We start from the raw sequence: 12,505 nt of genomic DNA, 5'->3' as shown, positions 1-12,505 counted from the left end.
TTTGGCTGGAGTGTATAGCCCCTTGGACAAGAAGAATGGAGTCAAAAATTTGTCTATTAGCGAAGAAGCCTCCTTGATTCTCAGAGATGAGCAAGGGGAGAAGAGGTTTAAGATGAGAAGCGAGGATTTTGGTCAAAATTTTATATGAGGAATTGCAAAGTGAAATGGGCCGAAATCAGGAGAAAGATGAAGGTCGATTCTCTTTAGGGAGGAGGGTAAGATGGGTGGCGTTGGTGAAACCTCCGATTTTGCACTTGCGTTGGGCCCATTTTATCATCTTAACAAGGTCTTTTTTTATTATTCCCCAGTAAGTTCTGTAGAAGCAGATGGGGAAACCATCTGGGCCAGGAGCCTTGTCTGGCTGAAGCGTCCAGATAGCTCTTTGTATTTCTTCTTCTTCAATTTCCTTGGTTAGATTTTCATTGATTTCCTCATTTATCTCCGTGGGGAGGTGTTGTAGAAGGTCTGGGTAATCTTCAGCTTCTCTTTCTCAATTAAGAGGACGTTGTAGTGTTCTGAGGCAGCCTTTTTAATAGCATCTTGTGTGGTTTGGAGATTTCCTTCAGCATCGGTGATGGAGGTAACATTGTTTATGATTTTCCTGGCAGTGGCCTGCTTATGGAAGAAGGCAGAGTTTTTGTCACCTCCTTGCAGCCATAGTTGTCTTGATTTTATTCTCCATTTTTGCTCCTCCACTCTATTGGTACGATATAGTTGGAAGTAGAGATCACCTTCGAGTGCTTTGTATTCCTGGGAGAGCCCTCGTTCCTCTATCATGTTGTGAACTTTCTCCAATTTGCTTTTTATTTCAGTTTTAACCTTCTCAGGTTCCTTGTAATAATTTTTTGCCCATTCCTTCAAGGCGCTTTTGGTCCTTTTCAGCTTGTTTTCCCATATGTATCCCGACAACCCTTCTATGTGCTGACTCCATGTGAATTTGACAATCTGATCAACAATAGGAATGTTGCTCCACAGTGGACTATATTTAAATGGAATGGGCCCTAAGGGATAGTGGGCTTCGAGAACAAGAGTTGTGGGATAATGATTAGACGCTGAATAGGGGAGTACAATAACGTATGCGGTGGAGTAAGATGAGAGGAGTGAAACATTCACCAAAATCCTGTCTAGCCGCTCCATGATATTGTCTTTGCCCAATCTGCGATTATTCCAAGTAAATTTGCGATTTTTTGGTGCAACATCAACTAGATCGTGGTCCTGCATGATGGTTTCCAACCGTGTTCTGCAAGGGTCATGTGAAAAACAGCCTCCTCTTTTCTCGTTGGAGTGGAGTATGAGATTGAGATCTCCACCAAGGATAATATTGTTGTTTTCTTCTTCATCTATGTCTGCTTTGAGGGAAGTCCAACATTGTTCTTTGTCTCTGTAGTGACTTGGCACATAGATATTGTAGATAACAATTCTTTTGCTATCTGTTAGGCTCTCTAGAGTGACTTTAATCCAATACTGGTTGATTGTATCTGTTGTGTGTTTCCAAACGTTGTGGTTCCAAAGGGTTGCAATTCCCCTGGAGGCGCCCCTTGACTCGCATATGTGACCTTCATACTGCTTGAGCTGATCAATGATTCCTTTCATTTCTTGGTGTCCTTGTTTTGTTTCTTGTAGCATTAGGATTTCTGGTTTCTCATGAATTATCAGATCATTTAGAGCAACAATTTTGGAAGGGTGCCCTAGTCCCCTGCTATTCCAGGATAGGGCTTTCATCATTGAATGTGAGGGTTATGGAGAGTTGCTCGCCCTCCTTGTTCCTTATGTGTTGCCTCTTTACTATTTTGCTCCATAATGTAAGTTTCTATGGGATTCTGCGTACCCGTGGCAATGTCTTTTTGATCATTTTCATCTCTCTGCTGTTTTGTAGACTTCCTTCCTGGCCCTTGTTTTTTTTATGTGTCCAGATTTACACCATGCTCTTAGAAGAACTCCTGCTTGATCTAGTGAAGGGAGGATCTTGGGAGAAGGAAGAAGAATTTAGCAGAGGAGCATTAGTACCAGCTTGGGATAGAGGCATGGAGAGGGGGGGGGTATCTTCAGGGGGGGAAATGGCGGAAAAGGGGTTGGATGATTCTAAGGAAGTCTTTGGGGGGGGGGAGGCGGAGGGGCAGGGTTGGAAGAGTTGAGGAGAGGAGGATCCAGTGGGGAGGTGGAGGGGAAGGCTATGTGATTAGCCTTGGGAGGAGTAGATTCAAGGTTTGCCTTAGGGATGCAAGCAGTCTTCTTTTTTTTAACAGTTTCCCATTGCTCATCTTGTGAAACATTTTCAACATAACTAATTTAGACAACGATTGGCAAAATGGCCATATTCGTAACATACCTTGCATATAAACGGGATCTGTTTGTAGTCCAACTGTTGGATGTGAGTCCAGTCATCCACTTTGAGCTTGATGGCCTCCGGGAGGCCTTTGTCGAGATCAAATTCAACACATATGTGGGTGCAAGCTTGCATGTTGTCCTTTGGCTCACTGCGATCTATAAACTTTCCAACAACATTTCCAATGGTTCGAACTGATTCATCTTCCCAACAATGGAGAGGGAGATGAGGGAGCTGAACCCAGACTGGGACCGTGCTAGGAACATCCAATTCAGGATCAAAATCTGAGGTCCATTTGTTGAGATACAAGCCTTTGGAGTCCATGAAATATGGTTCGTTCCTAAAGATTAGATCCTTGTCTTCTCTTGATTCGAAGTGGAAGGTGAAGTACCCTTCCCCACAGAAGCGGATGGAAATTTTGCTATTTATTTTATCGGACCAATTTCGCTCAACCCACCTTTGCACCGTCTTTGGAGAGGGCCAGAGACCAGTGAATTTCCCGATGAGACCTCGTTCTGCCAGAGAAAGTGCTGCCATGCGAGGGAGAGTAGGGGGAAGAATCACTTCTTGCAAAACATCTAGCTTCTTAACAAACTTTGAGATTGTTGGGCGAGGGCGCTGAGGCAACAAAGATTTGACTAGGGCGGAGAAGGCCAGCTGGGTAGCGGCCACCTCCGGGGTTGCATCCGGAGGGGCCATGGCAAGTGAAGGGCCGAAGGCCGCAAGCACTGGAGAGCGCAACAGCAGCACGGTGCGTGACATAGCAGCAATTAGTTCAGGAGACACTATCGATGTCGGGAAGGTAAGTATTTTGAAGTTTAACTATAAAAATATTATATAAAAGTAGACTATTAATCTTGACAAGGATAGTGGTTGGGAGCTAATTAGTTGATCCCTACCCTCTCTTCGTAAAATTATATATATATATATATATATATATATATATATATATATCCTCTTTGACTTTCTTATTAAAATATCCTCCGATATATATCTTCTTTGACTTTCCTATTAAAATATTTTCCAATATTTTAATATAATAACATTTGCAACTAATTATTGAATATTATTAATTTTATTTAAAAACAATTTGATAAAAATAGATTAAACTTATTTTTAATTATACATTTACAAATATTCATTTCTTATTCTATTATTATTAATTTAATTTAACTTATTTGAATTCAATATTATTCTAATTAAAAATATATAAAATAAAACAAAACAAAATGATAATAAATATATAAATGTATTCAACAACTAGTTTTAAACCACATTAGACGGTTCAACTTGATTAATCAAAAAAACATTATCAAAATCAGTGAGCATCACAAAAGTCTAAAATCAAGCAATTTTTTTTTTTTTTTTTTAAATTTGATTTGCCCCGTTAATGAAAATTATTACCATCATCCGTTAGTACTTAGTAGCTACCTTTTATGCAAAAATTAATTGATAATTTTAAATTTTATATATATATATATATATAATTGTTTATCTTTTTTCTATTTGTCATTGAATAGAGTTGTCTTTATTTGTAGTTATTTGATAATTTGATGTTTATTATAAATTAGTTCAACCATACATAGACTTACATTAAATGAAATTTTAATGCTGAAAAATATTTTTGACCATATCACCTGTTGTCATAATTACAGAGAAAAGAACATAGAAACAGATACCCTATCAAAGACGAGCACTTTTGAAGTTGGGCATTTGGCAAGTTTCTGAAAAAATAGGCAGTGAAGTGAGTCAACACCCACACAGGCTCTTTTGCCAGATTATCGCCCTGATTAGAAGCTATAACATTTTCTCTTCGGGGCATTAGCTTGATATTTCTTTTAACTTATAGAGTTAGGGTCTTTCGGGTTATATTTCCGGACATTTATTCAGAGCTAAATCAGCTTATATGTATGACTTTGGTAAGTAATCCAATAATTTTAAGCTAGACCGTGTGGGCATCATTTAAGCTAGAATTCAGAAGGTTTTGAATACGTTAAGTTGTATGACAAAATTCAATAAGTTGTATGACAAAATGCAATAAGGTTTTTTTTTTTTTTTTTTTTTCAAAAGGTGGAAAAACCTATCAAACTCAGTTTGTCAAACCAACAGTGAGGACAACCATCTCTGGCTGCTATCCGCGAATGTCAGTTGACACATCACTGTTATCAAGGAAAACCACGCCACCTGAAAGTTGCATAGACAAAATGTATATTTTTTCTTTTAATAATGAAAATTAAGATTTTTAAAATATGGTATTAATAGGTCATGATACTATTTTATAATATTAAAATAAAACTTAAATTATTATAACATTTAAACTAGCTCAACTACATTTTATATATAATATATATGACATTTAAACTAGCTCAACTACATTTTATATATAATATATATATTCAACACATGTAATAAGATTTTTAATTAGTAATTATTTACTTATAAATAAGTTTTATTACAATATAATGGTTCAATACCATGGGGTTGGGACACTTCTTGGAATAATTTCTCAACTCCTCATGAGATTTGTTCATATGACTGTGAAAACTGAACCCTACACAAATCAATTGGTTTACATCTCTCATGAATTAATGATATAACACATTTTTATATGACATTTGAATTAATTAATTAATTTAATTAAAAAAAATGCATCACTACTTTTTAAATCAATTTCAATATTTTGTTTGTACATGCTTTCTACTTATTAATTATTGATAATTAAATTAATACTTTTAAAAGCTATTCTAAAATAAACGTACCTATCTATTTTGACCTATACTTTAAATGATATTTTATTTTATTTTAATTAAAATAATTTTTTATTATAAATATAATTTTTTAAAATTTAATTGTTCTTTATGGTAAAATTTATTAATTGAAATGATTTTTTTTAAATCATTTAAAATATTAAAAAAAATGCTACAATCAAATTTGGATAAATAAATAGAAGTTTTGTAAACTAACTTCAATTAATTAGATAGAGATATAACGTTTAAATAAAATCCTTATCTAGTGTTAGAATCGAATTTGGGTAAGTAAATAGAAGTTAGATAGAGACATGACTTTTAAATAAAATCTCTATCTTTTTTTTTGTAAGTCAGCTTTTGATATTAACAAAAAGAAAATATAGTACAAAACTTCTGCATCAGCAGACTACGGGCCGCTAAACAGCAGGCCTTACTTCAGGAGACCAAAAAGAGAAGACAGAGTAACTGAAAACTAAAAACCAGCACACCTCGCAGGGCGGCAGAGAACTAGAACTAACAGAAGGACATAAACAGAGGAAGACCTGTCGGAGAAGACATTAGACGGGCTACCTAGACAGTAAACATATCAACCCGCAAAGAAGAAGGAAGCGAGGATAGCAAGCCACGAAAATAAAGAGACTGACCGCCGAGGACGTGGAGTCTGAGAGACTACAGAATCAGATATGTTTAAACATCTCCAGGACCGGTGCAGACCTTGACATGTTGACCTGTCCTGGCTTGGGAGGATTGCCCTGCTGATCTCCAGTTGGATCTCCCTTCTGCATATCTGAAGGCTTGCTGTCTTGACCAATGACATGTCTTAAGAGTTTAATCAGGACCGTGAGTTTCTTGTCGATAGTGTCGACCTGTTGGTGCAGCGCACTCAGCTTGAATTCACTACTCTCAACGACCGCCATATGATCATGCCTCATAGCTTCTGTGAAATTCTGAAGCTTTCGCAACTGCTCCGCATGTTCTCCCTGAATACCCAGAGCTTTCGCAAGAAGGGTCTTCATGCGCCAGCTCTCAGCTTGGGTTCTGACGAATTGAGTAGCGCGAGTGCTGACTGTTCCAGGGTCCAGGATCCAGTCCACTTCTTTTCCAATTTGCTGGTCTGAAAGCTTGTTCTCCTCTTCCTGGACCATGGCTTCTAAGTCGATAATCTTACGCTTATTCCTTTGTGAGGTCCGTGTTTCATACATCTCTCTCGCTTGCTGAAGGTCTTTGTTGGCAGACTCATTGCGGCTGCCCTCCCCTGCCATTGTGTTTCTTACTCTCCTAGCGTTTTCCTGAGCTCTATCTGCAGAGTGAAGAGGATCTGTCTTGCTACACGATAAAACAATGCTTTTCCCTTTGCCTCTGATAGTGGTTAAATATCGAATTCCGGGGAAATTACCGGTGTATGATCGCTTTTCTCTGTGCAACTTGCACGTCAGATCATCATAATTGCTGCGTGATGGTATGTTGGTTGGGTTATGGTATAATTGCACCCCCTTACGGTCACCGCTCCCTGCCTGCTCCATATCTTGCCAAGTGTCCCCCTTCCTGATCGTATTTCGGCGGCTCATACCATCACAGATCATGAAAACTGCAAAAATCTTTGTCACCTGCTTCTGTCATAGTTGCCCTTATCTCGCTTGTCCTTCGAGCCCTGCTGGAATTTAATGGAGCCTGCCGAGTCAGCATGTCTAATCAATTATGACGCTGAATTATTCGACCCTCCGGTCGGACACCTCTGCCGTCGCCAGATCTAACCTGGAGAGCTGCATGCATTTTCCTCTTAACTCTGGGTTGTCAATATCTTGCCAACAGCTGTCCCACATTGTGTTGGGGTGTTCAATCCCATGATTCGCCAGGTGGTCAGCAACCGAATTTGCATTTCTCCTTACCACCTGAAAGATGAGGCCTTTCATTTCTCCTAACAGTTTGGCAATATTGTCTGTAACCTTGGCCAGTCGCCAATGTCTGGTAACCTTGCTTGCTGGCGTTCCCCTGTAGATTTTCCTGGCCACTGTTATGGCCACCTCTGAATCGCCTTCAACCATTGTGTTGCCTGTTTGGTTCATTCTGAGAATCCTTAGTCCTCTTTCCATGGCTGCAAATTCCATTTCGTTGTTGGTTCCTTCCCCTAGGGCTTTACTGTAAATGTGAAGAATTTCCCATTTATGATTCCAAATGATTCCTCCAATGCCTGCCAAGCCAGGATTGCCTCTCGAGGCACCGTCAAAGTTTAGCTTTAGGAACCCTTCAGGCGGACGACTCCAGCCGCTTGGCACAGTGCTTGGTTTTTGCTAGCATTCTGTGGTTCCCATGTTTCGTTCATTGTCCAAATTGAAGGCGTTCAGAATTCTCTGGTCCTTGGCCGAAGCTTGGTTATCAGGATCGGTTCTGCATTTTACCAAGATTAATTGTTGAATATTTTGGGTTAAGGTAATTTGCGAGTGCTCTATATTTCTGTGCTCATTCTGAAAAATTCTTCTATTTCTTTCTTTCCATATGGTCCAAGTTATGAAGCCTGGCAAGACTTTCCATATACTGTTGATTCTTAAATTGTTTGAATACTCGCTTGGTCAATTCATAATAGTGTTTTGAATGGAGTCCCTATCCCTGTTAGTTTGTTGCATTATAGTTTCCATCCATCTCCAAAGGCGATCAGCCCATTCACAGGTGTTGAATAGATGGTTCATAGTTTCTTCAACTAGATTGCACAGAGGGCATTTAGAAGGGCCCTTAAATCCTTTTTTGCACAGATTCTCCCAGGTAAGAGTTTTTCTCCGCATTAGGAGCCAGAGAAAGGTTTTTATTTTAGGCCAAAACATGGGATCCCAGACCTTGTTGCTCCATTGCATTACCTCCACCTGCTCTGAATGCTCTAGCTGCTCTCTGGCCTCTTTGAGTGTGAAATTACCACTCCCTTTCATGCCCCATCTTAGCATGTCGCTTTCTGTGGCCTTTCTGATTTTTCTTTTGTTTAGATGGTTTAGCAGATCACTTATATTATTGTTTTCCTCAATTGAGTTTTCTGTATCATGGATTAACCATTCTCTCCATTCCTGGTCGCTGCTGCTGTGGCTCCAATAATGGTGGACAGTATACCTTCCCCTGTTCTGGCATTCTCTTTTAAAATCTTCGAGCTCTGGTTTTTCCAGCTTTGGGAGTTGCTGCCAAGCATATTCCCCAAAAAGGGCGGTTTCCCCATTGCAGATTTCCCAGAAACTATGATCCTGAACTAAGTTACGATTCCTTCTTGATAAATTCCATATTGGAGAACCCTCAGGCACTTCCTGCAACCTTATTAAGTCCTGTTCGTTGCAGTCGGGAGTGTATTTCTCCTTCCAGTGTCTGGCCCATGGCAGATTGGGTTCCTTCAACCAACGCCACCACAGCTTGGCTCCGCATGTCATGTTGATGGTGTAGGGATCCACTAAATTTAAGCCCCCTGCTGCTTTCGATTTGCATAGTTTGTTCCAGGCCACAAGTGCCCATTTTTTTTTCTCAGCATTGCCACTCCACAGAAATGATCTTTGTATAGCTCTAATTTTCTGGAAGACTCCACTAGGAGTCGGCATGATGGAAAGCAGATACTGCGGAATGGCTTGCAGTATTGCTTTAGTGAGGACCAATCTTCCAGCAAAATTAAGAGCCCTATGAGTCCAATGTTTACATCTTTTCTCCATTTTCGCCAAGATTTTTTCCCAATGAATTTTTTGCCAAGGTTTAGTCGTAAGCGGGGCTCCCAGATACTTAGAGGGCAGACTACCCCTTCGAAAGCCTAGAATATTAGATAGATGCTTCTGAATGGCTAGATGAGTATTAAAGAAGAAAATAGTAGATTTAGCATGATTAATCTCCATACCTGAAGCTTTGCTGAAGAGGTTTAGAATGTTCTTGAAAGCCCTGGCTTCTTTCACAGTTGGAGTGCCATGCAGCATTGTGTCATCTACAAACTGTTGGTGCGTTGTTGCAGGTATGGAGTGAAGTGGATGTAATCCTTTGATTTTTCCTTCATCTCTTGCTTTGTGAATGAGTCTGCTGAGCCCTTCCATAAGGATCACAAAAAGGAATGGGGAGAGAGGGTCTCCTTGTCTGATGCCTCGGGAGGGGGAGAAAGGTTCCGAGGGGGAGCCATTGACCAAGATAGAAAATTTGGTGGATTTAATCAGAGCTAGGATCCATTTGGTCCATTGTTTGTCAAAGCCAAAAGCATTCAGAATGGCTTCCAGATAATTCCAGTTGACCTTGTCGAAAGCTTTGGAGAGATCTAGCTGCATTAGCATACCTGCTAATTTTCTTGTCTGAAGGGTATGAACCATCTCCTGAGCTAAAAGGATGTTGTCCAAAATTTGTCTGCCCTCCACGTAGCCTGACTGCTCTTCCAAAATTAAGTCAGGAAGAATTGGCTTAAGTCTGTTGGCTATAACTTTAGATATGATTTTATATATCACATTACATAAAGCTATAGGTCTAAATTTTTCTGGAGAGTTGGCCTCTTCTTCCTTAGGAATTAGAGCTAGGAAGGTGGAGTTCAGCGATTTGAGAATGGAACAGGAGCGTCTGGAATCTTCTACAACTTCCCAAACCTCTGTTTTAATAGTAGGCCAGCAGGCTTTGTAGAAATTTATTGTAAAACCGTCAGGCCTAGGTGCCTTATCATTCGGCATACTCTTGACAGCTTCTTCCACTTCCTCCATCGACACAGCTCTTAAAAAAGCTGAGTTTTGCTCATTAGTTATGATGTGGGGTATAGCTTGGGTTAGTTCCTCTATGGCCTCTGTTCTTTCTTCCTGCGTTTCCTGAGCTATATGATTAAAGTGCCTAGTAAGCAAAGTTGATATTTCCTTGTGATTTTGAAGAGTTTCCCCTGCTTCATTATTGAGCCGAAGAATTTTATTTGCACCCCTGTAGTCCAGCGTGGATCTATGGAAAAACTTGGTGTTCTGTTCTCCTTCCTTTAGCCACTGGATCCTTGACTTTTGTTTCCAAAGTGTTTCTTCCTGTTGACAACGGAGTTGCCATTGTTGCATCAATGCCTTCTCCTGTTCCCTTGAGTCTTCACTGCTGTTCCCCGAAGCCCATTCCTTATGAATTTGATTTAACTTGCCCTCTATGATGGTTTTTTCCTGGAAGATGTTCCCAAATTCAGTTGCATTCCATTCTTTAATTCTATTTTTGATGTGTTTTAATTTGCTTTGGAGCTTAAACATTCTGGTTCCTCTGATGTCCAATGGTTCACACCACCATTTCTCTAGCAAATGAAAAAAATTGGGGTGAGTCAACCAGAACTTTTCGAATCTAAAGGGTTTGTTTCTAGGGGTCCCTAGGAAGGCTGCCTCCAAAGAGATTGGCCAGTGATCTGATCCTCCACTGGGAAGAATGTCAGAATCCACTGTTATTCCTTCAAGTAAAATGCTTTCAGAGATCAGAAATTTGTCCAAACGAGAGGCAATCAGCTTCTCTCCTCCTCTCCTATTGTTCCAAGTGAAGGATCCATTTTTGGGAAGGATGTCTACTAGTTTGGCAGAATCAATGAATTCAGCAAAGAGTTCTGCATCCTTATTGAGCCTTCTGATTCCTCCTTTCTTCTCCAGGAGAGAGGTTATCATATTAAAATCTCCGCCCATGATTATCTTCGAGGTGGGATGTCTAAGCTTTAAACTCATGAGAGAACTAAGAAAAGAAAATTTATCTTCTAACCTTTGCGGTCCATAAACATTTATGCATAAGTAAGTTTCAGAATTACCTATCATTTGAACTTCCGTGGCTACGAACGATCTTGTAGCTTCCATTGAGAGGATACCTACCACTCTGGTGTCCCAAAGAGTAACTATGCCTCCTTCCCATCCCTGACTGGCTACATCTATAAATTCTATAGGTTTACCCAGCCTTTTGCTGATGTTCACCATTTGATTAATGGCACATTTGGTTTCCTGTATGAACATAATATCCGGCTTTTCTTTTTGGAACTTTCTCTTAAGAAGTCTTTGTTTCGCTTGGCTATTGAGCCCTCTTGCATTCCATGAAATGATTTTCATTTATAACTAGATATATTATTGGTAAGACGGGAAGGCATTTAGAGCCTTCATTTTGCCTGAATTTAACATTAAAATCCCCAAATCTTGCAATACCTCCCCATTTGTTCTTCGACCTCTTTTCTTTCTTTGCTTCAGACCTGTTGGATTAAGAGAAATGCTCTTTGAATGATTTTCTGTGCCTTTTGCTATACCTAATCTCTTGTTTTGCCTGTCTAATTCCGCCTTTTGTCTTGCGATGAATAGATCACTGATCTTCCTTATTTCTTCTTCCAGAATATTTTCCAGTCCTTGAGTTCTCCAGTTTTCTTCCATGTCTGGTAGGTTCACCCCTTCCTTCTCTAGAACTTCATTGAGCTCCATCTCCTCACTACCCCCATCGTTGGTTAGCATATCAGTATCTTCATCGTGTTCGTCTTCTAGCTCTTGCATTTGGACTTCTGTTCTGATTAGATTTTCCTCCCCGTCCTTTGTTTTATAGCCTTGCTTGTCTTTTGGCTCTTCATTAAGTTTCTTTTCCCTATTTGTTCCTTCTGAATCTGTATCGGTTTCCAGAATGCTAAAGGTGTTGTTGGTAATGCCTAGGTCTACCCCTGCTCTGTTCATTCTTTTCCTGTTAGCTCTTTGTTTTGCTTTTGGCTTTGTGAAGGCTTCTTTGCTCTTTGCTGCTTGCTCTGGTTTGTGCTCTTCCCCTATTCTGTTTAAAGGGCATTCTCTGCTAAGGTGTCCATGTTCATGACACCTTCTACATTGGAAGGGGATTTTCTCATAATCGATGGCTTGAAAATAGTCCTCATCTCTAAACTCCAGCCATAAGCCTTCATGCAGAGCTCCTGAGACATCCATCTCTACACAGATTCTTGCACAGGAAGTGTATCTTCGTTGCATCATTGCTTCTGAAGCTTTGATGAAGGTTCCTAGACGGTCTCCTATTTGCTTAAGCGTCGCTAATCCCCAATAGTCTATTGGAAGGGAGAATAAGCGGATCCACACAGGAACCTGTGTGAAGGTTTCTTTTTCTGGCACAAAGTTGGCTTTCCAGGGTCTCATATAGAGTCCCGTTGATGCAAAGAAGTAAGGACCTCCATCAAAAACCCTGTCCTTGTCCTCTAAGTTCGTAAAAACAACAGTAAAAAAACCTTTTGCCCCTAGGTGTAGTTTAACATCACCTTTAGGTTTCCAATGTTGCTTGATCCATTGACAGAGCGCTCGTTCCGTTGGCCACAGTCCCATGAACTTGCATATTATTGCATGTTCCGACATATGTTCTCTATAGGCTTGAATATCCGGATCTGAGAAAACCACTCTGAGGGTTTCTATTTTTTTTGGTTTGCATGCTCCTTGCGTTGCTTTGTTGGAACTGGGGTTTAGAGCTGTTTCTTTCTCCTCTTCATCTCGAGATT

General features: G+C 40.0%; 2 protein-coding genes across 2 annotated transcripts; both read right to left on the bottom strand.

The window, feature by feature from the left end:
- Window positions 1–435: 435 nt before the first annotated feature.
- On the bottom strand, window positions 436–1,722 carry LOC149261745 (uncharacterized). Its single transcript, XM_089370849.1, has one exon. It carries the CDS (start codon window positions 1,720–1,722, stop codon window positions 436–438), a length of 1,287 nt encoding a protein of 428 aa, XP_089226975.1.
- A 562-nt stretch (window positions 1,723–2,284) lies between these two features.
- LOC149261744 (uncharacterized) lies at window positions 2,285–3,088 on the bottom strand. The gene has a single exon (XM_089370844.1). It carries the CDS (start codon window positions 3,086–3,088, stop codon window positions 2,285–2,287), a length of 804 nt encoding a protein of 267 aa, XP_089226970.1.
- Window positions 3,089–12,505: the final 9,417 nt, after the last annotated feature.

The sequence above is a fragment of the Pinus tabuliformis genome, chromosome 6 (genome assembly GCF_031772625.1).
Source record: "Pinus tabuliformis cultivar Carrire ecotype Pingquan chromosome 6, CPIR1, whole genome shotgun sequence".
Taxonomy (NCBI): Eukaryota; Viridiplantae; Streptophyta; class Pinopsida; order Pinales; family Pinaceae; genus Pinus; species Pinus tabuliformis.
Note: the sequence above shows the minus strand (reverse complement) of the source record. Positions and strands in the feature narration are given on the sequence as shown.